The 22,831-nt window shown below is 33.2% G+C and overlaps 4 protein-coding genes across 6 annotated transcripts; 3 read left to right on the forward strand and 1 right to left on the reverse strand.

The window, feature by feature from the left end:
* Positions 1–362: 362 nt before the first annotated feature.
* On the forward strand, positions 363–9,032 carry LOC105829317. Its single transcript, XM_028194706.2, is given in 6 exon segments — positions 363–905; positions 908–1,092; positions 6,160–6,297; positions 6,806–7,251; positions 7,692–7,857; positions 8,041–9,032. Coding segments are annotated over 6 exon segments (1,098 nt in total). The 5' UTR covers positions 363–847; the 3' UTR covers positions 8,146–9,032.
* A 755-nt stretch (positions 9,033–9,787) lies between these two features.
* Positions 9,788–14,110, forward strand: LOC105829318 (tetratricopeptide repeat protein 27). Its single transcript, XM_012668057.3, has 9 exons — positions 9,788–10,361; positions 10,497–10,614; positions 10,946–11,792; positions 11,869–11,935; positions 12,020–12,352; positions 12,662–12,835; positions 12,910–13,062; positions 13,155–13,316; positions 13,508–14,110. Exons 2-9 carry the CDS (start codon positions 10,542–10,544, stop codon positions 14,066–14,068), a joined length of 2,370 nt encoding a protein of 789 aa, XP_012523511.1. The 5' UTR covers positions 9,788–10,361; positions 10,497–10,541; the 3' UTR covers positions 14,069–14,110.
* A 1,000-nt stretch (positions 14,111–15,110) lies between these two features.
* Positions 15,111–17,285, forward strand: LOC105829331 (3-oxoacyl-[acyl-carrier-protein] reductase FabG). Of its 3 annotated transcripts, none has more exons than XM_012668084.3 (4): positions 15,111–15,263; positions 15,879–16,195; positions 16,489–16,690; positions 16,776–17,285. In XM_012668084.3, the coding sequence occupies exons 2-4, from the start codon at positions 15,879–15,881 to the stop codon at positions 17,016–17,018; spliced, it is 762 nt and encodes a 253-aa protein (XP_012523538.1). In that variant the 5' UTR covers positions 15,111–15,263; the 3' UTR covers positions 17,019–17,285. The 3 variants fall into 3 exon arrangements, with proteins under 3 accessions (XP_012523538.1, XP_012523540.1, XP_012523539.1); XM_012668086.3 differs by having other exon boundaries at positions 15,156–15,178; XM_012668085.3 differs by lacking the exon at positions 15,111–15,263 and adding an exon at positions 15,469–15,742.
* Positions 17,046–22,720, reverse strand: LOC105829332 (lysoplasmalogenase-like protein TMEM86A). Its single transcript, XM_012668087.3, has 6 exons — positions 22,437–22,720; positions 19,809–19,969; positions 19,499–19,692; positions 19,278–19,393; positions 18,748–18,858; positions 17,046–18,642 (listed from the first exon to the last, which is right to left on the reverse strand). The coding sequence occupies exons 1-6, from the start codon at positions 22,455–22,457 to the stop codon at positions 18,538–18,540; spliced, it is 708 nt and encodes a 235-aa protein (XP_012523541.1). The 5' UTR covers positions 22,458–22,720; the 3' UTR covers positions 17,046–18,537.
* Between the last annotated feature and the right edge of the window lie 111 nt (positions 22,721–22,831).

Below are 22,831 nucleotides of genomic sequence, written 5' to 3' on the forward strand. Positions count from 1 at the left end.
AAAAAAAGAGTCGTTCAAATATTTACAGCGGATCTCGGATTCGTCGCATCGCGCGTGGTAAACATTCGTGCCCGCCGATGACAACATTGCACGCGCCGCGACCGGCGACGATCATGCGGCGCGCGTGCCGTCACCGTCGTCGTCGTCGTCGTCGTCCTGCTGACGCTCACCTTGTCGGAGCGAACTCGAAGAACGTTCGGCGAGCGGGTCAAGATACAAAATGCGGCGGGGGCACACGTCGATCTCGCCGACCTCGCTCGGTCGCGCGTAATTTACTGTTACAGGACTCGGCCGTCCCGCGCGTTCCGCTCGGGTCGGGGCTCAGCTCGGCTCGGCGCGTTGTACCTGCTGCCGACCATCAGTATTAGTACCGCGCGCGCCGCGAGGACTCGGCTACAGGTGTGCCGTACATCCGCCCGCGCGCGATTTGACGATTCTCACGCGCGCTCTCCCGAGGAATTCCCTCCCTCCTCCCATCTCTCGTCGAGCCGTAAAGGAGAGACCGCGCGGTCCACGCGTCCCCCGTCATTTACGAGTCCTCGAGGTCGACACACCGAGCAGCGAAGGAAGGTACCACGGATCCGAGGAGTACAGTGTCAGGTGTCCGCGACAGAGCGTCCCCCGGCTCTCGGTGAGACTCGAGGGCGGAGACGGGGGGAGGAGAGGGACGAAGGTCCCCGATCTGGAAACGGTTAAAGGGAAAGAACGGTGTGCATCGAGCGGAGCGAAAAAAACTGGGGGCCCCGAGAGCCGCGCACCGCGGGCCGCGTGCGCGCGCGCGCTTGTGGGACACGCGCGATCGGCGTAAATATTGAACAAGTGTGACGTAATATTAGTTGCGCGAGGCATGATAATAAGCGGGGACGACGACGTCGTTACTCGTCGGCGCGCCTCGCGATCAGATAAAGCGCACGAAATTGTTCCCCGCCTCGAGGTCGACGCACCACCGCCGTCGCCGCCGCGAGCGGCGTATCTGCCTCTGCCGTCGTTGCGGACGGGCCCGATAAAAGCCTCGTCAGTCCGGACCCGCTGTCGTTGCCGGCCTGCCGTCGCATTCCCGAATTCCCGCTGGCGGAAACGCTCGAAATGGAGGTGAGTCTCTCTTCCCCTCTCTTCTGCCTCCCTTTCCCCCTTTCCCGCTCCCTCTCTTTCTCTCTTTTCATCCTCGTCCTCTCCTGACAGAGCTTCGTTTCCGGTACCGAAGAATCCGCCTGCTACACAGGTGTTTTCTCCCGCGATTTAAAGCGAAAATGTATGATACGTCCTGGGTGACATGGGAAAATGTATGGAGAGGAAGCATCGGGAGCCGGGAAAATATGACTGAAACGCGACAAATCGCGATGACACAATGTCCAACGTTTGGCGCTGACGTTTGACGAGAGAGAGGAGTCTGACAGTTGCGCAAACCTCGCGAACCTGCGGTCCGGAATTCCTCTTTTCGCGTTCACGAGGTAGGAGAGAAAAGACCCTGCTCTGTTATGATTTTACTTTGATTTTCGCGCGTGACGCTTTCCTTCGTCCCTTGTCTCTCAATGAGGTAAACGATGAATACCGTATCGTTATAATACAACTAAGTTTTCTCAAAATCGTATTGACGACATTACAAATACAAGTCGACGTAGGAGAGAAAAGAAAATAAACATACACGGCTAAATTTGACGTTGTGATGCGTTAAGTGACGTCAACGATATTTTTCTGCTGAGAATCTCAAAAGTTTATTTATCCCTTGAGAAAAGAATACTTTTGTTTATGAGATGTATTTCTATATCTATATTTCTTTATTTACTTTGCAACTCGCGCGATAAACGCTACTGAAAAAATCTAAATGCGTGAAGAGATTTGGATTCCGCTGATTGCGAGCGAGAGTTAATTCCAGCTCGCACTACTTGCGCGTGACATACGCGACATACGTTTACCAGTGACATTTTTGCACCGAGTGCAATGTTGATATCATATCTCTCGACAATCGGCTTCGTCGTAACACTTATGCCCGGTTCCACAACTCACGGTTAAATTAACTGGCCGATTATTCCATTGGAATTGCCCAATCGTATTTGTTAATTTTGCTTAACGACATATACGATTGGTCAATTCCAATGGAATAATCGGCCAGTTAATGTAACCGTGAGTTGTGGAACCGGGCCTTAGTAATTTGGTTAAACTTTGATTGAAGCGAAGAAGGTGCCGGAAAATGCAAAGGTAATAAAAATTCCTTGCCGGAAAGAAACCAAAAGTATTAAGAAATAAAACAAACGCGCACACTTGCAACCATGCCATCGTTATCCAGCAATTAGATTAATAACGCATACTGCGCGTATGTAATACTGTCATTTGTTAGTTAATACGGTCGTTAAATAATAACTCTAAAGATATTTTCCGTCATACGTTTGCGAAAAATATTTATTCGTATTCCTCTATCTTTTTGGCGAGATAAATAAATTTTTGAAATTCTTAGCAGACGACATCATTGACGTTATTTAACGTTGAATTATTACAACGTTAAATTTGGCCGGTGTATGTTTATTTTTTTCTCCTACGTCTACTTATATTCATAATATCGTTGATACAATTTTGAAAAAAACGTAGTTGTGTTGTAACAACATAATATAAAATGCACCTCTCTTAAACGTCCCGCAGTTCTGTCGGTGATTTCAATCGCTCCTTCTTTGCATTAGAAGATGTAATTAAAGTCTCCGTTGACGAGAAGATATCACACTCTTGGAATATTCATTATTTCGCTTGTTTTCTGAATTTCAGATGTTTTACGAAAGGTTTAAAAGCAATATTTTTATTTAAAAATTGAAAGAAATCAGTATGTCATCTTTATTTGCGAAGTGTTTTTCGTGATCAAAGTGACATTTTTTAATAAATTAACATTTTTTAATGATTAGATCAAAATTTAAAACCGGTATCGACGAAATACCTTGGAGGCCGACCCATCCGAGACCGATTGACTTCAATTATAATTCGATTCAGTCGACGTAATGTCATACGCGATCTTTATACAGAATACAAAGGTGATGATTAGAAATGAAGCTATTATTCAACGCAAACTATGACGTAAACATATAGAGACTTCTATCTCTGGAAGGAGATAAAACGGCTAAACGAATTACAATTGAAGTCGAGTAATATCTTATTCGGTACATTAGGTCTTTTTTTACACGATGGCCTTATTTTTTGTGAGGATAAAGAAAGTCGGCAGAAAGTTGATTTGATCGAAACTTTATGCCGCTGTTTATCTTACCTCTTTAATTACTTTTGAATTTATTATGAGCCCGAAATATTATTCCGCATACATATATAACGGAGACTATGCGGGAAGCAAGAACACATTCTTATTTTGAGAATATCTTTCTTTCCGAAATGTTAAATATTACAATTAGATTATAGCGATATAGCTCGCTTGAAGAGTTTTGTATAATTTTATTAAGAGAAACATCTCGTAAGTTAAAAGGAAAAAAAATAACAAATAATAAAAATATCAATAACACTACATTATCAAAACAGTCATACACACTGAGAAAAAAAAGTTGTTGATTTGACTAAATTTTTCAGCTTAATTAAATTTTTTCAATTTAACTATTTGTGTATTTCAGTCAAATATATAAATACTTCAATTGAAGTTCAAGTATTTTTATGCATTTAAATTAATTGTATAAATACTTGAACTGAAGAAATTTAAGTTCTAGTTGAAAAATTTAGTCAAATTGACAACTTTTTTTTCTCAGTGCACTGTGCTCTTGTAATATTGAAATAAAAATATAACGTTTTGTTTTAATTTAAGATTATTAACTTCTTCAAAGAAGATCGAATTGTTTCGTATACAAGCAAAAAATGTAATTTCTTAATAATAATCTTGCTTGCACATAATTCTGTCTTCTTCAAAGTATTCAATAAAATATTATATTTTTATTAATTTATATACTTTAACAATCATTGTTTCATATATATAAGCAGGAAATTAATTTTTACTAATGTATGACATTTTCTTCTGCGTGATGAATCCCAATACTTGCGTTCTTCAAGTTTTACACTACTCTGTCTACATTTTTTTTTTTTTTTTTTTTTTTACAATAATTCGTAACGCTCGGCGAAGAACGGAGTTTGACAGTCCAAATGTTAATCGACGATTGGGAGGAAGCGTGTCGACCTTAAGTCGGTCGTTCAGACGCATTCTCGAAGGTAGCGAGAGGAAGACGTCGCGCGAGAGAGGAGAACCGGGACGAAAGAGCGGTGTAGGAAGAGTCGGTGGCCCATTTCTTTTAGAAGGGAAACGATGATTACAGTTAAGCCGTTACCTCCGTCGCCGGTTGCTCGCTTGCTCTCTCGCTCAGTTTTCTGTGGACGGCATTCCTGTAGGCCGGCGTCACGTCACAGCTGGAAATCCTCGTGAGAATTCTCTCTCGTTGCAACGGGCGACTGTAACAGCTTCTGTTCCTCTCGCCGCTCGCGCCAACCAACCCTTTTACGGGCCGCACTTTTCTAGCCGGGGGACATAGATCGCGAGACGAGGTATTATTATTGAAGCCGCGGCCTTGGTGGTGATGCCTTTTCGGTCCGGGTGAACGTCGCGAAAATTCGCTCGAGCGAACGTTAAAGAACAATTTTACGAGAATCGACGAGGATCTAGGAGATCTAGGACGGACTTTTCTCAGAGTTAGATATAAACATTCGAAAACGGAAGTGAGTCAAACGTAGTGGAGAAGAGGAGATTTTATCATGACAAAAGCGCCGATATGAGCGTGTGATTCATTGATACGAAGAGCGAAAAAGGTAGCCTTGATTCTTTTTTCCTTTTTTGTTTGCCGAAGGTCATCGTTCGATCGCACGATTTCGGCCGTCTTGTATCTTAATTAATTCCTCGTGCAGAAAATGTGTGTGTGTCATTTCGTTTGTCCGGTTTCACGGAATCTACGAACAACGTGTCGTCTCGGTGATGAGAGGAGGGAGGGGGAGGGTCGGAAGAGCGCGTAAGAGATAATTTCTTCCAGAGATAAAAACGATAACGCGCTCGATACGCGATCGATCGAGAGCGCGGCGGGGATGGCGGTTCTTATTGTTGCAACAAGCGATTTGTTGCATCGCTGCAAAACCCTTTCACCTTCCTATACATATACAATGTAACGCACCACGTAATCCTTTGAAAGCGCGCGCGGTCTCGTTCCCCGCGCCGCGGTATCACTCGTCGAAACGTACCTGTTTATCAATAGTTCGCAATCGTTCCATTAATCAACGTTAAATTTCGAGATATATAGAGGCGATGTGAGAAAAGATACCGCGAGAGTTGGGAGATACACTCGCACACAGCACACACACATATACGCGCAGAAATGGTGAACATAAAAATTTAAAAAGGCGGCACTCCGTGTCTTTCGTATCTGCGGACGTTGCTACGGTGTTATCAGAAACTGTAATACTCATTAAAAAGAATCAGATAAGTTCTTGAAAAAAAAAAAAAGAAAACTATTCGATCTTCGATCAGAGATAGGGTCCAGTCACTGAGCAAGTGTCCCAAGTAAGAAATCTCAAGTGAAAATCCAATCTTGAATGATTCTCTTTTTTTTTTTTTTAATTAAAAGATTGAAATTTTACTTTTAATGAAGTGTTATGGTATAATAAACAGACTTCTTAAGAATTAAAATAAATACGATCGTATAGTAATATGATTTAACAAAACATTTGTTAAATCAAATTTTTAGTATTTAGGATGATTGAACCATTTATTTTACATTGGATATTAGTGTAGGATTAGAAATAAATATAATTATTACATTTTTCAAAACTAAATAATTAATTTACGTGGAAACATAATTCAATGAACTTAATTAATAAATAATAAACATTTAAAGTAATTTTTTTAAAAATCGATTGATAATTCAAACAAAAAAATTGATTGAGTGAGTTTAATTGAAAATTATTGATAAACTGCATATTATAATGTTAGTATAATCTAGTCTTTGAATGCAATTTTAATGCAACTCTTTCCATCGACGTCTTAAAGTTTCTAAATTTTTCATGAGAAAATTCGAATTCTGATCAGAACCATTGAATTTTGACGAGAAGCAATCAGTCGTGCATATAATTTCTCGAGAGAATTAAAATATCAAACGCACATATGGTATATTTTTACATGAGAATTTCTCGGTATGCTCACAGGCGGAGCATAGACTGGAGCAGTTAAAGAGGGCGACGGACAGAATACAAAGGGAAATCGAAGAAGTCACCGAGAGGGAACACGAACTGCGGAACGTGGGTAGCATTAAAACCACATCCCACGAGACGGTAGACTCTAAGGTATCGTCGAAACTGCATGCACCATATAATGCAGGTTTAATGTCAATGCTTTTTCATGCTTATAACAAATTCCACGCGTATTTAACACCTTCCCTTCTAATCACGAGAAAACAAATATATTTTCGAGTGTCTTTAAATGAAGAAAAAGGTGAGAGTACGCGAAGTTTCTTTTTTCTTGGAATTCATCTCAAAATTTTAGTAGTCGTGGAACAACATGGTCTTTAAAGAACTTCCTGTACTTTTCATAAAAATGTTGTAAAATCAAACTTTGTTTTATAATATAAAATAGCTAAATTATGGGACAAATAATTAAATTTTGCAAAAATTATTGTAAAGTTCTTCGAAGTGTATTTTGGGCTACGGCTACCATAATTTTGACAGTAAATTTCAAGGAAAAATTTTCTTCGTGAAAACATGCTAAATAAATCGCGAAATATTACCGTTAATTAAGCGCAAATGATCCGTTTGTATCTTAAAATAATATTTAATTAGTTATTTTATTACTTAGGTGCGCCGTATGCCACAGGCTCTGGCCTCGGGCAAACTGAAGAGAACGACATCCACGCCGCAGATATTGGAAGCAGTCAGCCTGACGTCGCTGTCGCCAAACTTGACGCCAAAGATGACAAACGGTGTGATATCTACGCGCGCCACGCCGACACCGTTGCGCTTTGCAACCGCGCCAAGCCAGAAGGGTCTGATGCACAGATTCCTGGCTACACGGGGAAAGCTCTACAAGAGCAAATCGACGAACAATAACGGTCTGAGTACACCCATAACGCCTACTATTACGCTCAATCCTCTGAGTATCAAGGCTTTCAATAGAACGCTGGAGATACCGCTGGAGCCGGACGACGAGCCAAAGAAGCCTTTAACGAGAAAGGGATATGTTCCTGTCGAGCAGAAAATTCAAAAGGAGCTACACGACATGAGGGAACGGGAGAACGAATTAAGGTTTTGAAATTTTTACATAAAAAATAATATAATAATGTTATATGGAAGACAAAACTGAATATTCCTACCTTCAAAGACAAAAGCGGAATGAAATGTCAGTCCAAACTCCTTGAGTATCTCAATCCTTTTTATCAGCGCAGTAAATTAATATTTATATATAAAATATACTCATATGGTTTCTTTCTTTTATATTATGTAATCTTTGCTCATATACGCGATAAAAATAATACGAAGATTTAAAAAATAATTAGATTGCATTGATTTTTTTAAGTATATAATACACATAATTTTAAACATTATATGTAATTATATATAGTTAATTTTTTTCATTTCTTCGAATTTTAACTAAAAAAAATGCAATTTAGTTATTTTTTAATTACTTTGTTTAATTAGTTTTAATTATATATATTGTATTTTATTTACAAATTAATTTTATTTAGATTGATGAGATCGCAGATGTTGGCAAAGTCTCAGCCGAATTTACTTGATATAGGAAACGATAATGATTCCGATATTTATGATGGCTCCAGTTCTCTCAGAAGCGGTGCTTCCACTAACACCTTGAATGAGGATGAAATCGAGAAAGAACATAAGGGAAAACATAAGGTTAGCAACGTTTTCACATATTATAGTAAATTATTATCACACAAGTGAAACAAATAATTTATAAAAACAATTCTTTGAAACGTACATTAATTAATAAGTTAATAAAATAATTATATTATATAAAATATTAATAGATAATGTAGGATATTAAATTAACAGTATAAAATTTTACTTTATTTACAGCCTAGTCCACGACGTCGCAATACCCTCATCGCGCAATGGGAAAACTTGATAGCTGCCAAGAGGGAATCTATCGAGAACAACAACGAAAAAGATAGCTACTTTTGAAAGTCCTATAACTCCATGTAACTTTGCAGATAACATCATCACCTTTATCTTTATTCTATCGTTATCTCTATTCTTCTACTTAAATAATCGGTTGTAAATCAGTAATAATTATTAATTTACAGCAAATGACTGTTTGTAACAAGAGCGTTTTTGTTCCGCCTATTTTGAGGCATATCTTAAATGCATGAATATTTTCTTGTTTTTCTTTTACCTCGTTTTATATAGTTTATTTACGAATAAACAATTCTTTTTGTGTTTGAATATTTATGTGCTCTAGCACTAGATAGAGTAGTATCATATTACGACTGCGTGTATTTTCAGTATTAAGTTGCTGGCTAAATATGATTGAAATGCAACTTCTCTTTCATAATTTATTAAGAATTATTATTTCATAAAAATTATGAATATCCCTGAAAAATCGAAGGTTCTAAGAAATTATAAGGCGCATTTTGTTTTATCATTATTAATGGAATAACATGAACATAATATGTAAAATATTCTCACGAGCGACTGAAGTTTTTGTACGTTTTTCGTTTAATATTGCGGGTGTAAAGTACTTATAATAATCGTTTAAATCACTTAATTAGTACATGTGAAGTATTACATATATGTTATTAAATATTAATTAGTTGTAAAGATAGCTAAGGTATTCGGTGGATACCTTCATGTGAAAAAGATAGTTATAATAATAATACGTGCGATTGTTATCTATTACAGAATTTATATTATGAGCGAGATTATTAAACAAATATACAGAACTCTGTATTAAATTTATACGCACTGGTTTTCGGTCATGCAACATTTAGTCTAAGACTTTACAACGCAATCTTCATTCTACAATTTGCAGTTGTTACATTTAACAATACATGCAAATGTTAACATAGATATATTATTTTTACATTTGTTTTGATTTAAAATAGGAGATAAATAATCGCAAGAAATCTAATATTAAATCTTTGAAGCACTCTCTCATAAAGTCACTCTTATTTTATCACTTAATCTTTTTGATTTATCCATCTCTTTCTTGAAAAATATTGAATTTAATTGTATATAAATATATATAAATTTATAAAAACAGGTTCAATACTTTTGTAAATTTTTATAGATAATTGAAAAATTATAGTTTTTGTTATCTTTTGACTGCTATTGATTCTAATAAACAGGAATGACGAAGGGTTGATCTATTTTCATTAGATAAAATTTTAGTTGAAATTAAAATAACTATATAACATTATTTTATATTTATAATTTGGAAAATCTGAAGTATCAAATTCAGTTTATAAGATATGTTTATTTTAATGATAATTATATTCGATAAAAATTCTTTTATAGAAAGATAGGAGTGCTTAATATTTTTCTTCAGATTCTAACTAAATATATGTTCTCTTTAAAAAATGACAATTATTATGCAAGTGATATTGCTGTTGTAGGACATTGGATCTACAGCAAATTCTTTGTAGCCGAATACATTAGTCGGCTAATATACATAATAAATACATTTTTTAAATAAATATGTATATGTTCTATTCATTGCCCTACTTACATACAATATAATTATAATATATATCAAAAGACTTGTTTCTGTTGCAAAATCTTGCTTAAAACTCTTATGGTTGATATAATATATATTATTACTTTTAAAATTAACTTTATTAAATTACATAATAAAAATATAAAGCACAAAAATTATGTTACAAAAATTTTTTTTTCTAAAAATATAAATTTTTAATGTGTTTTTTTTTTTCGGAAAGATCCAAGAAGGTGCAAGTAGTGAGGATTAAATTAAATCAGATCAACAAAGACGTCTGAAGGATATGATTATTCGTCTTTGTCTATTCACATAGGTCCTAATTTAGCACAGAAAAGAACCACAAAATTGTGAAAATTATTTACAAAATTCATATATGTTCATAATATCGGTTGTGTAGTTCTTCAATGTTCGCATTTTACATTACCTACGGGATTCATAGATATTTGATTACGTAGTTCAATGTGCGCATAGAGGCGCTGATGGATGAAAACACCTAAAACGACGCGATGACAGCTCTCAGGTTTCTGGTTGCTTATACGAACCTAACCTCACAGTGGCGTGCAGCAGCCGAGCAGCGTGCAGTCACGTGGTAGTGTTCATTCTCGCATGTAAGATCGAAATTCCGGCTAAACCAGACTAAACATAAATTAGCTCTGTTAAAAAAAAAAAAAATCGAAAGAAAACGGTAAGATACGACCAAAAATTTTATCATTTCCTTATAATTATCTTCTCACTTATCGAAAGAAATGTAGACTATGACTAAACATCATTTTTAATTGTATCTTTCCTGTAATTTTCTATTCTTTGATTTTTTTATTAGGCAAACGGAGTATTTTTCCATATACGTTTATAATTATATTATAATATGGATCTACATACAAATAAAATAGACGAAAACATAGAAATTAAACTCTTGCTTAATTTTTCCATAAATAAAGGTAAGTTATATATGCTAATAATAATATCAATATTTCTATTTTAATAACTATGATAAAATTAAAATGTTAGAAATTCTTTTTCTTACCAATAAGTATATACAATTATCGATTTCCAAAGTGGGATATAATTAGTTAAAAATAAGAAATAATAAAAATTATTAACTTTTAATTTAGTTAATTTTAAGTAAGTTAGTTTTTAACTTTAATTATTTTTAAAATAAACTTAGCATTTTTTTTCTCAATAATGTACCTATGTAAAAGAAAAATTTTATTTAGAATCTATTTTTTTTAATTATATGTTCTAATATACTATTTTTCATTTCAATTTTAGATTTGCCACATAATGTGCATAGCATATTAAATGGCCAGTACAAAGATGTAATAAATAATGAACTGTCTACATTTATTGAAGCAATAAGGAATGGCGATAACTTGGAAGAGATTATACATAACAGTTTATCCAAAACCCACGAGCATTTGTCGTGGCTGTGTGCAGGAGTGGTTTCGTTATTGTACTTTGTCCAATGCAATTGGACAGGTCCTTGCATAGATGATGATATCGATTGGTTAAAAACCAGGAGAGACGAGGCACTCAAGCAATTATCCTTGCATGATGGATGTAACATAAATGTACGAAAACCAGAACTTCTTTATCTATCCAAAAAAATCTTTTCAAATGCAGATTTACAGCTTAAATGTAGAAGTTGCATTTGGTGGCTGTTTAGAGCTAGTCTGCTGCATCAGCATGTGTTAGACGAAGACTCAGGAGTGCTATTTGAAGAAATTGAGAATCTAACAATGGAAATTAACAAACTGAGTATATTAGAAGATTCTCTCTGCAAGCTCTTGTTCAATTTGGAAGCTGCTAGATTTTATTTGTATTATAGAAGAACTCAAAATTCTGAAAAGCATCTTGAATATGCAGAAAGTATAGCAGGTTTAAAATTAAGTTTAGAAGGTGCAATGGGAAAACGTACCAAGTATCAACAAGAAGAAAAGGCACAGTTGTACCTCAAAGTAGAGACGAGCAAGGATATTTTTCCTTCAATAGATTGTGAAGATACACCAAAATCTTTAAACTTAAACGATGAATTGAGATTAGAACGCATTGAGTTTTCAGAGCACAAAGAAGAGACTAAATTAGGTATGGTGGAGGAAGCAATAATTTTGACAAAATAGTAAGTATAACAGCTTGTATATTTGTACCATATGAATTATAGCATTGTAACATAGAAAGATTTTAATAAATAATAGTATTCAGTTGCAGGTGTGTCAACCTAGGCACAAACTCACTGATGAGGAAATCAGACCCTACCTGACTGTAAGCTATGATATTAACACTGCATTTTTTATTTTACTATTAATAAATAATATTAAGAAATAACAATATGTGTTTCTTTTATAGAAAGTTGTAGAGAATACAAAAAACTGGTCGTTAAAGATGACTTCTTTATGCTATCGTTGCTTGCTGGAATCTGACGATAAGAGAACAGTCGAACGATCTATGATGCAGGCGGAGTCTCTTTTAAAAGATTACAATGATGCGAAAGTATCTGTAGCCAGAAGGATGGATTTATTTTTCGCGAGTGGTATGAGACCCATTTGGACATTAGAGGAGAAATGGGCCAATATAATGGTCAGTCTTGGCTTGGTAAAGGGAGCTTTGGAAGTTTTTATAAAACTAGAATTATGGGAAGATGCGATTGCTTGTTACAACATATTAAATTTGAAACACAAGGTATGTATATTTTGTATATTGAGTACAATACGAAAAAAATTACAGAATTACTGTACCAATGAAAAAAAAAAGAGAAAATAAACCAATTAATATACAAATAAAAACCATATAATTATATTTTTAAGTGAAAAATGATATTTTAATCAAATCTGTATGAAAATTATGTCAAAAGTATCAATTTAGGAAAATATCAATTTAATAACTTGCAATTTATTATTTTAAAGTTTTATTTTTTTATACAGTCATGTACTAGTGATTGTTCGGCGATTGCAGAGAATCAACTACCTTACTAAATTTGCAAATTTTCAGGCAGCTGAAATTATTAAGCAAGAAATATCTAAAAAGCCGACAGTGAAATTATGGTGTCTATTAGGCGATGCAACTGGAGATGTGAATCATTATGAAACAGCATGGAAATTATCTGAGGAAAAGAGCAGCAGAGTACAGAAACATTGGGGATTTTATTACTTCGCGAAGAAAGATGTTGGTATTTGGACCATTAATTTTCAATGTAAAATATTTATTCAAATTTAAAATCTACTATCTTTTATTTATAGTATGCCCAGGCTGTACCACATTTAAAGCTATCGGTCGAATTGAATAATATTCAAGAACTTGTGTGGTTTAGACTGGGTTATGCAGCATTGCAGGTAGAAGATTGGAAATTAGCTGCAATGGCGTACAGACATTACTGCGCTTTGGAACAATATGTACGTATATATATATATTTCTCTGATATTGCTGTTTTAACTGTTGATATATAAATTATAAATAAAATTCTATTTTTATATGAAAAATGCAGAATTTTGAAGCATGGAACAATTTAGCAAAAGCGTACATAAGATTGGGAGATAAACCAAGAGCTTGGAAATCTTTACAAGATGCCATAAAATGCAACTATGATCGTTGGGAAGTTTGGGACAATTTGATGGTCGTAAGCATCGATTTGGGACATTTTTCAGAAGTGAGTATATGAAACAATATTTTATAAAAATTCTTTGTCTAAACTAATTTTAAGAGTGTTAACAGTCTTAAAAGAATTTGTTATTTATATTAGATATATCTAAATTTTTATATTAAACATCTTATCAATATCTTTAAACAATTTTGGTATAATAATAATTAATGAATAACAATTGTGAATGTTATTTACAGGTTATTCGATGCTATCATCGTATTTTGGACTTGAAAAATAGCCATTCAGATGTACAAGTTCTCCAAATATTAACAAATGCCATAATAAATAATATTAATGACGCAGACGGAAATCCAACTTTTCGTTTGCTTCAAAATACATTGGAATTATTTGGAAGAATCACTTCTAATGTAGTTAATAATCCAGACATTTGGAGAATGTACGCTGAACTTGTCATATTGAGAAAAACGGACGTTGACGAAGAAAAAGCGGCACAGTATCTGCAACAAGCGTATCGTTTTATTACTTCAAATCCAAAATGGTGTCGCAGCGAGGATACAGCTCTGAAAGTATTGGAATTATGTTGCAATTTAGCGCAAGCGTATTTACGTTGCACTACCGATATAACGGTCGTCAAGAAAAGGAAGATGCTAGGAAGTGCTAAATTATCGCTTCAAGGAGTCGTGAAAAAAATCAAGGAACAGGAATGGAATAATACGAGCATCATCGACCAATTAGCGAAAGTTGAAGAGTACTTAACGATTATAAGAAATGAATTAGAGCAAATAAAACCTGCATAATAAGGATATATATATATATATATATATATATATATATATATATATATATATATATTGTATTAATTTTGTATATGAAAAAGAAGTCTTTCTCTATATAACTTCTGAAATTAATGATTTTATTTGATTTTATAATGATAATTTTTGAAAAAAAAGAAACAATAAATGCAGTTAAAATTTTATTCATATGAAAATATATGAAATTAGTTATCGTAATCAATAATTCAGTATATCGGTAGGATAATACACACATATGTCAAAATTAAAAATTCACTATCTATAATAATATAGATTCTATATCAGTGTTCATACAGATACTTATTTTTGTTAGGTAAACATTATTGTAAAATATAACAAAAATTAATTTTGTATTTTCTATGTATATTTTAAGAAATATTAAAAATTTAATAAATTAATTTTTAAAGATTTAAATTTTGTCTTGCGTATATATCTGTGTATAAAAAAATTATGTATAAAAAAATAATCTAAAGCTTACAACACAAATAAAAAAATAGATTTTAATTGAACGATTATAATAATTTGGAACATCTAAAACTATATAAATCTTTGTGATTTATATAACAATTTGCTTTACACTTTGAATGAAATTCAATTGGAAATGAAATTCATAATGCTTTCTTCTGAGATGATTTTTTTGTATATAATATATATTCAGATATTTTCAAGCTGTATATTTTGCATAATATAAAATGTATCTTTTTGTCTTTGAGCTATATTTTCTTTTCTTATTTTTCTCACGTTATTTTTTGTTTGTAACTTTAAAGTTTAGCAAATAAAAATTATTATTTTAATTAATAAGAGCCAAAATTTAATTGCAAGAGATACCAAAACGCTCTTTTTTGATATCTCTTTAAAATAATTCTTAAATAATTAATAATTGTGAAAATAATAGTTTTTATTTATTAAAAGAAAAAATATATTATCAAGAAAAAACAGAAATGCAAACTCTTAATGACATGTATGGAGTGGGGTAAAAAGTTAGCAAACAACGTTTCTGGAACGTGAAAAGAGTGGGGCAGATCTTATAAGTACACGAAGTGCCAGGGTCACTCTATCAAATCTCTGTTTTGCACTGTTTTGCACTGTTTACACGTAAGTGTTACGAACACTTTCGACTCAGATATCGCATTCTTTTATCGCTCGAGTCCATACAATTTTGCGACATTGTACTATCACAGTAAGTAGTATATATATATGTTAAACATAAACCGCCGTATTTTGTTTTTACATAATTTTACATAATTCGGCGATAACCGGCACGTTTAGTCTTCCGTATATTTCTCGATCGTTTTTCTTCCAAAAATCTAGTTTATTTTAAGAGAAACATATTTCCACTGACATCTGCATTTGCAAATTCAAATAATTAATGTAATGTCATAATTTTTAGTTACTAACAATGTGTTCATAAATTTCAATCTGACGACATTGGCCGGTTTGTAGTGTCCTCTCATATAGCACAGTATTACAGAATATTCCAAGAATACTGCGATATATATTATTTCAATAATATTGTAGAAATGTCGCAAATATCGCTGAAATATTTTCTAATATTCCATGCTACATGTACAATTAAGATAATAAGTTATCTAGCAATAAAATAACGTATCCAGCCTATCGTAACGTCACGTGCGCGTTTGTTGTAACCTTTGCAACAAGGCGAGTTTTTTTCAATAATCCATCGATTTACCAATTCTATTATGCGCAAACATAAGTGTTTCGCTCCGCACAATATGATTGATCAATCGATAGATCAGAAGGACTTTACGTACAATGTGAGTTTTGTTTATTTCAGATGTCTTTCGCGGGAAAGGTTGTCCTGATAACGGGGGCCAGCTCGGGTATCGGGGCTGCGACGGCTATTCACTTGGCTCAACTCGGTGCATCGTTGTCGTTGACCGGACGCAACAAGCAGAATTTGGACAAAGTGGCTGAGCAGTGTGGAAAGTCCAAGCCATTTATCGTAACGGGCGAGCTTACTAACGAGAACGACGCGAAGAATATTATTGACTCGACGATCAAGCACTACGGCAAATTAGATGTTTTGGTTAATAATGCAGGAATTTTGGAGAGTGGTAGTATAGAGACCACAAACTTGGAGCAATACGACAAGTATGATAAGCTAATGGTATAAATGTAGCCTATGTTCTGATATATACTATCAAAAATCTCATAATTCAAGTTACATGGGATCACTGCACCATTCGCTGAGCAAATAAATAATTGTTTAAAAAAAATAAGATTTCTTAAAGATGTATGTTATATTTTTATTTAAGCATTGATTAGCATTAGTGATCCTGTATTATTCAGTATTGGCTGTGTATGTCAGAACATGCTTGTACATGTGTACTGAAAGGAAAAATTTTCATTTTGAGAACATTATAAAAATTAACATGTATTTACAGTGTTTTCAACATAAACGTTCGCTCAGTATACCATCTGACGACATTGGCAGTGCCACACTTAATCAAGACAAAGGGCAATATTGTTAATGTTTCCAGTGTAGCTGGACTACGATCTTTCCCAGGTGTTCTGGCATATTGCATGAGTAAGGCGGCTGTGGATCAATTTACGCGCTGCGTCGCTTTAGAATTGGCAGAGCAACAGGTATAAGGATAATAAACTTTTTTTTCCAATATCTTAATATCATTTTTTAATATTATTACGTTTGATATTGTTTTTGAAATCTTAGGTGCGAGTGAATGCTGTAAATCCTGGTGTTGTAGTAACAAATCTTCACAAAAGTAGTGGAATGAGCGACGAACAACTTAAAAACTTTTTCGAGCACAGTAAGGAGACTCATGCTTTAGGAAGAACGGGCGACGTTTCAGAAGTCGCGAAGACCATTGCATTTTTGGCAAGTGATGATGCTAGCTACATAACGGGGACGACATTACCTGTGGATGGAGGTAGACATGCCATGTGTCCTCGTTAATAATTTTTGTTTTTACAAATGATATATGATATATTTGTTTATATACATACAGACTACGTAATACATAATACATATTGCACTTACAGTATATTAACGAAACGCTGCATATAATATTTGTGTTCTTTCTTCTAAATAGTTTCACAAAAACTTATTGAAAAAAATACTTCAGATTTATATCATAATTACATTTGTTATACTATTTCTGTAAAAAAGGATATATCTATACTATATTTCTATACCATATTTAATAAAAAGAGAAAGTAAAATAAAAATTCTTTTGTATAACACAGCCAGAGTATAAGTAGTTTAAATAATAATCATTATTGCAAAAATGCAATAAGTGGTTTAATATCTTCAATTTTATAATACTTTGTAAAAAAAGGTAAAGAGAATTTTATATGAAGTCTTAAGAAAACAGGAGCCAGATACAAAGTAAATGATATTTAATTGGGACATTTAATTAAACCAAGAAACGTTCTATTTGAAAATTTAATTGATAAAAATGTTTATCTTTTATATCTATATATTTTTTTATAAATATTATATTTTCACTATGAAAATATTAACAAATTTGATTTAATTAGACATCCAGCTAAACCTGTTGTAAACTAATTATTTAGTTTTTATTTTGCCAAAGAAAATGGCAGTGTGTTAACGATTCACGTTATAACAAAGATACAACGTATCATGTGTAACATGATATACATAGTAACATATAATATAGATTGATATATTTCTATAATACAATTTAGCTATATTGCAATTCTTCATTGTAAGATGATAATTTACATTGAAGGATGATAACATTGACAATAAGTATAGATCGTAGATGTTATTTAACATATATGTATATACTATATATACACAACGATAACTTTTACAAGAGTAATATTCAATATATTCATTTGCGATATATCGCAAATAAACTATTGCATTTTGGCCTAAATATATATGAAAAATAATCAATTTTGTATAATTTGTTAAATGTATTTTTATGCGTCGGAAACGCTTAATGCTAACAATGTAATATAACTTCTTTAAAAAATTTCTGTCTTCAAAGACACATTACAACATTACAACGCAATTGTTTTTCTTTGATAAAAATAACAAAGTTTCCGTTAAGAAATTATTATTCTAAGAATACAAACATTTTTTCGTTATACTTATTCTTAATAATATTTTCTAATCTTTTCTTATACAAAAAAATAAGAAACCACAAATGTGGCTAGTACGAAATCTCTACAGGAGACTTCTTTGTATTCCATCATTATAATATTAAAAAAAATATATAAGTATTTCTACAATTAGGAAAGGTACGGACATCATTTAAACTCTCCTGTGAGTCTCCTCATTCAATAATATGACTTTAAAATATTCAACAGGTCAGAGATGATTATCACAATATTTTCCTACTGGAATAATTATGCACATAGTTTAAAGCAGACGTATAAAAAAATTCCTTTTATATCCGCTTTTGTATCTGCAGAGTTTATCTTCTAGATAATTAGGGATAAATATTTCAGCCTTTACTGGCAGGTACTCTGTTATTACTGTTGTTTTTCGAATCTACTGTGCTAAGTGTTATTCCTAACTGTGCTGCGTAGTATGTCAACATAATGGACACCTGTGAAATGAAAATCGAACATTTATTATACCTTTAATAAAATTATCATAGAATTATCAAGACTATTTTTCAAAAGCGCTCTATGTATATAAAATGTATAAGTACCTGAGCATAAGGTAATGGATTGTGGAAATTATGAAACCCGAGCAAAGTATCAGATATGAGGAAGCAAATGCCTCCGATGCAACTACACAATTTAGTCCATGTCCATAACTCCTGAATAAATAACATATAATTCAGTTTTTGTTCTTTGACGCAATGATTGATGTACTGATAGAAAAGATTATTATTTAAATAATTTATTTACGTCGAACAAGTAATTATTTGTTTGATATAAAATTGTTGTTTGAATTCGATTAATAACGTATTTATTTGAATCAAGTAATCTTTCTTCTCAATGTGTACAAGAAAAAATAATAATTGCAACACATGTTTCAAAAAAGGAGAAGAGTTTAAATATTTTAACAGTTTTTTTTTAATCTCCAAAAAAAATAGATCACTTTCGCACTCTAAAGTATTTTTTCCTTAAGTAATTAACAAGTTAAATAAATAATAAGTTATTGGAGAAATTATAAAGGGAATAAAAGAAGCGAATAATACATGTAAAATCAAACGCTGTTTCTACTTAAATTTACCTCGAAGAATTGTACTCTTGCTATGGCCCTCCATGCCATTGTGGTAACTAATATTGTATAAATTGGCACTCCTATTACTAAAACCCCGTCCAATCCAGCCATCAAAATATATATAACTGAAAACAATACATTAATCATTAATTAATCACGGAGGACGATTAATGAAGATCTATATCTGATCGGTTGTGGAAAAAAATTCGCCCGTATTTGTGAATTCTTACCAATTGCACAAGACATGTACAATAATGCCCCGAGTGTTAAATTAAGGGGTTTGAATCCAAATGCTAATATATACATAATTTGCGCAACGGCAAACATACACATTCCCGCGGTGAAGCAATTAGGCCACACTAATAGTGCGTCACCTATGCAACTAAACACTAATCCTGTTAATATGGTTCTAGAGAAGGCATATCTACAAAAAGAGGATGACGTTAGTTAACGTTAGAAGCAAAAAGAATACAGCAAAATAAAATCATCTGACTTATTAAGATTAATATGAATATCCGTGTAATTTTTCTTTTTACTTACTTAGACAAACTAATCCCGTTGAACAAAACGAAAATGATAAGACTTATTATTGGTAAACATTTAAAACACGCTGTCAGCAGAGATGGTTGCTCGGGGAGCAATACAAAATACACACACACGCTTTTGAAGAACGGCACCAATTTCGGCCAAATGCTTTTTATCTGAAATATAAAAAAATAACATCTTACTAAGATTCAATTTTAATCACAAAGCCTGATTGCATCATGTAATGTGGCTTAATTTAAAAAAATGTTTAAAGTTAAGCTACGTTGATGCAAACTGGTCTAAATTGGTAAAGCTGATTTCAGTATTTTCAGTAACGAGCAACTATCTTAAGATAACTTGTTTATCTATAGGTATGTTTGGAACAGTTTAAGAATAATAAATGATAAAATAAAAAGTATGTATTTCGAGAGCATTGTAGATTACGTTACAAACATCTTTAATTATCTTCGACTTATCGTTTGATATTTCGCATTGGATACTAACACTTACGTGATCCATAAATTGTGTAAACACGTTTTGTGAAGCAGATTAAAACTTGTGTGCCGACGGATTAAAATTAATTCTTTTTTTAAAATTTGTTTAAATAAACTGTGATTACAATTTAATTTCTAATTTATAATTAAATTTTTATTATATAAATTAATTTTTAATTCATTGTTAACCCCAATACTATTATTATAAAATTCTTCAGATTTATATATTTATTATTTTCAATATATATATCCTAATTTGTTTTAAAAAATGATATATATTTATTTATATATTATTATGAAAATGTATTGAAACGATTCAGCTTGTTTTCTCGTAAATTGCTCTTCATCTACATGCATAAAATCTACGTAATAATAGTGCATGTTTGAATGAGATTTATTCGCAGTCACTGAGATCTAATCATTGACCTAATCCAGCCAGTTACATGCTAGTACATTATCTAATACTGGTACCGTCAGGATGCACAATAGTCTTTGATACGGAGTAGTAGTCACTTTATGCCAATACGGTAGTTTCTCTAATAATACTCTATTGGTACAACTGCAAATTAATCTTTAAGGAATTTCAAACAGGATACACGTAATGCGGAAATTCTAGTTTTCTGCTGTTCACTTTGTAATTCCCGTTCGTTAATTTTCTGATTTCATTTATTTGTCCGGTTGTCTGTCTGATTATCTGAAGAGCAATTTAACGGAAGAATTTAACTTACAAGTGATACAAAAAAAGAAACAAATATATAAATTTATATTTATTTATAAAATGTACATTAATACATGTATAATTATAATTTCATAATTATATAGTAATTATAATTATACAAGCAATTATTTTTAAATATTTTTTAAAGATTTGTATACAGCTAGATATATCTAATTATACCTCATCTTCAGCAATTATACGTCCGTAGTGGTTTAATTATATTGATTTGTGTCAAAATTTCAGGATGCGCAGATGCATATATTAATTACAATTTATATGCATTTAATATTAATTATATGATAATATATTATAATTATATATCAAATCTATATGTATATTATTAAAATTATATATTAGCTTTGTTGTTCGAGTAACGGATAAGTATTCAAATTAGAAAATGGCGCAACTTGCCGAATGTAATTTAGTCGAAAAAAAGACGTCTGTACACGTATTATTGTTTTTCTCATATACATACATACACACATCTATATATGAGGGAACAATAAATACGTGTACAAACGTGTATAGGTGTGTGTGTGTGTGTGTGTGTGTGTGTGTGTGTGTGTGTGTGTGTGTGTGTGTGTGTGTGTGTGTGTGTGTGTGTGTGTGTGTGTGTGTGTGTGGTGTGGTGTGTGTATAAAAGATAAGAATTGAAACCTGCATATTGGGAAACACTATAATTTTTAATATCTGGAGTAAGAGTATAATGATATAATATATAATTATAATTAATAGTATATTTTATAATTATTAATATATAACATAATTTAATTATAATATATTATTGTATATGCAATATATTAATATAAAATGTATAATTATACTATTATATTAGTGTATTAAACACAATTGGACAACCACGTACGCGGACAACGGAAGCGCGTATTCGCTGTAGATTAATTTCCTCGAGAAATATTTATTCCTGCGAAAATACGAGTTATTCGCTGGTATTCGGTGGTCTGATATATAATGTTGCGCGTCTACAAAATGCCTTCGAACACGTCATCAAACGTATATTTTTATACAAATCGAATATTTATCTTTACCTCTCTAACCACCGCGCGCAGGTGGTTTCACCTCGATTCACGATTAATTCAATAAATTCTATTTTTACTCGAATATCGCTCGCGTCTACCTAACAAAGGAACAAAGAAAGATAAAAAGAGAGAGAAAGAGGGACCAAATACGTGATTCACGCGAAAGAAAAAAACAAAAAACGGAGCAGCTACTCTCGAATTTCGATTCAAATCGAACGGCGATAGTTGTGAGACGGAACTGGCGGCAACTATGACAATTGTTTATAAATATATATTTTTTTTAATAAAATGAGAAAAAAACAACAATGAAATAAAGGGAAAAAAATAGATAAAAACTGGCAAACGGAAGGAGGGTAAGATACGTCCGCCTCTGTCACAATCATTGTCCTCTTACCACTTGTGTAGGCGATGACATCCTCGGTTGAAGGACACCGAAGGGGCGGAGGGGCGACGCGAGGGAGGAAACACAACACAACGCCGCAGCAGCCGTCTGTGTATCGAACTACTCCAAGTGTCGTCTCCGACCTGCTCCGACCGACCGAGACCGTGACGAGGATCCCGTGAATGCTGATCGCTCGCACAGCCTCGTCGTTTATTTATACGACCACCGGTTTCCGACGCACGGAAAGCATCACACGCGCGCGCGCACGCACGCGCGCATACATAGGCACGCGTGCATCGCGCGTGGCCCTGTCACCGGGGCACTGTGTTGTGTCTTGTGTGCCATGCACTGCACCGTCGCACCACCACCGATGATTACCGTGTCGCCAGTGCGGCCAACCGGCGGCG

The sequence above is a fragment of the Monomorium pharaonis genome, chromosome 3 (genome assembly GCF_013373865.1).
Source record: "Monomorium pharaonis isolate MP-MQ-018 chromosome 3, ASM1337386v2, whole genome shotgun sequence".
Taxonomy (NCBI): Eukaryota; Metazoa; Arthropoda; class Insecta; order Hymenoptera; family Formicidae; genus Monomorium; species Monomorium pharaonis.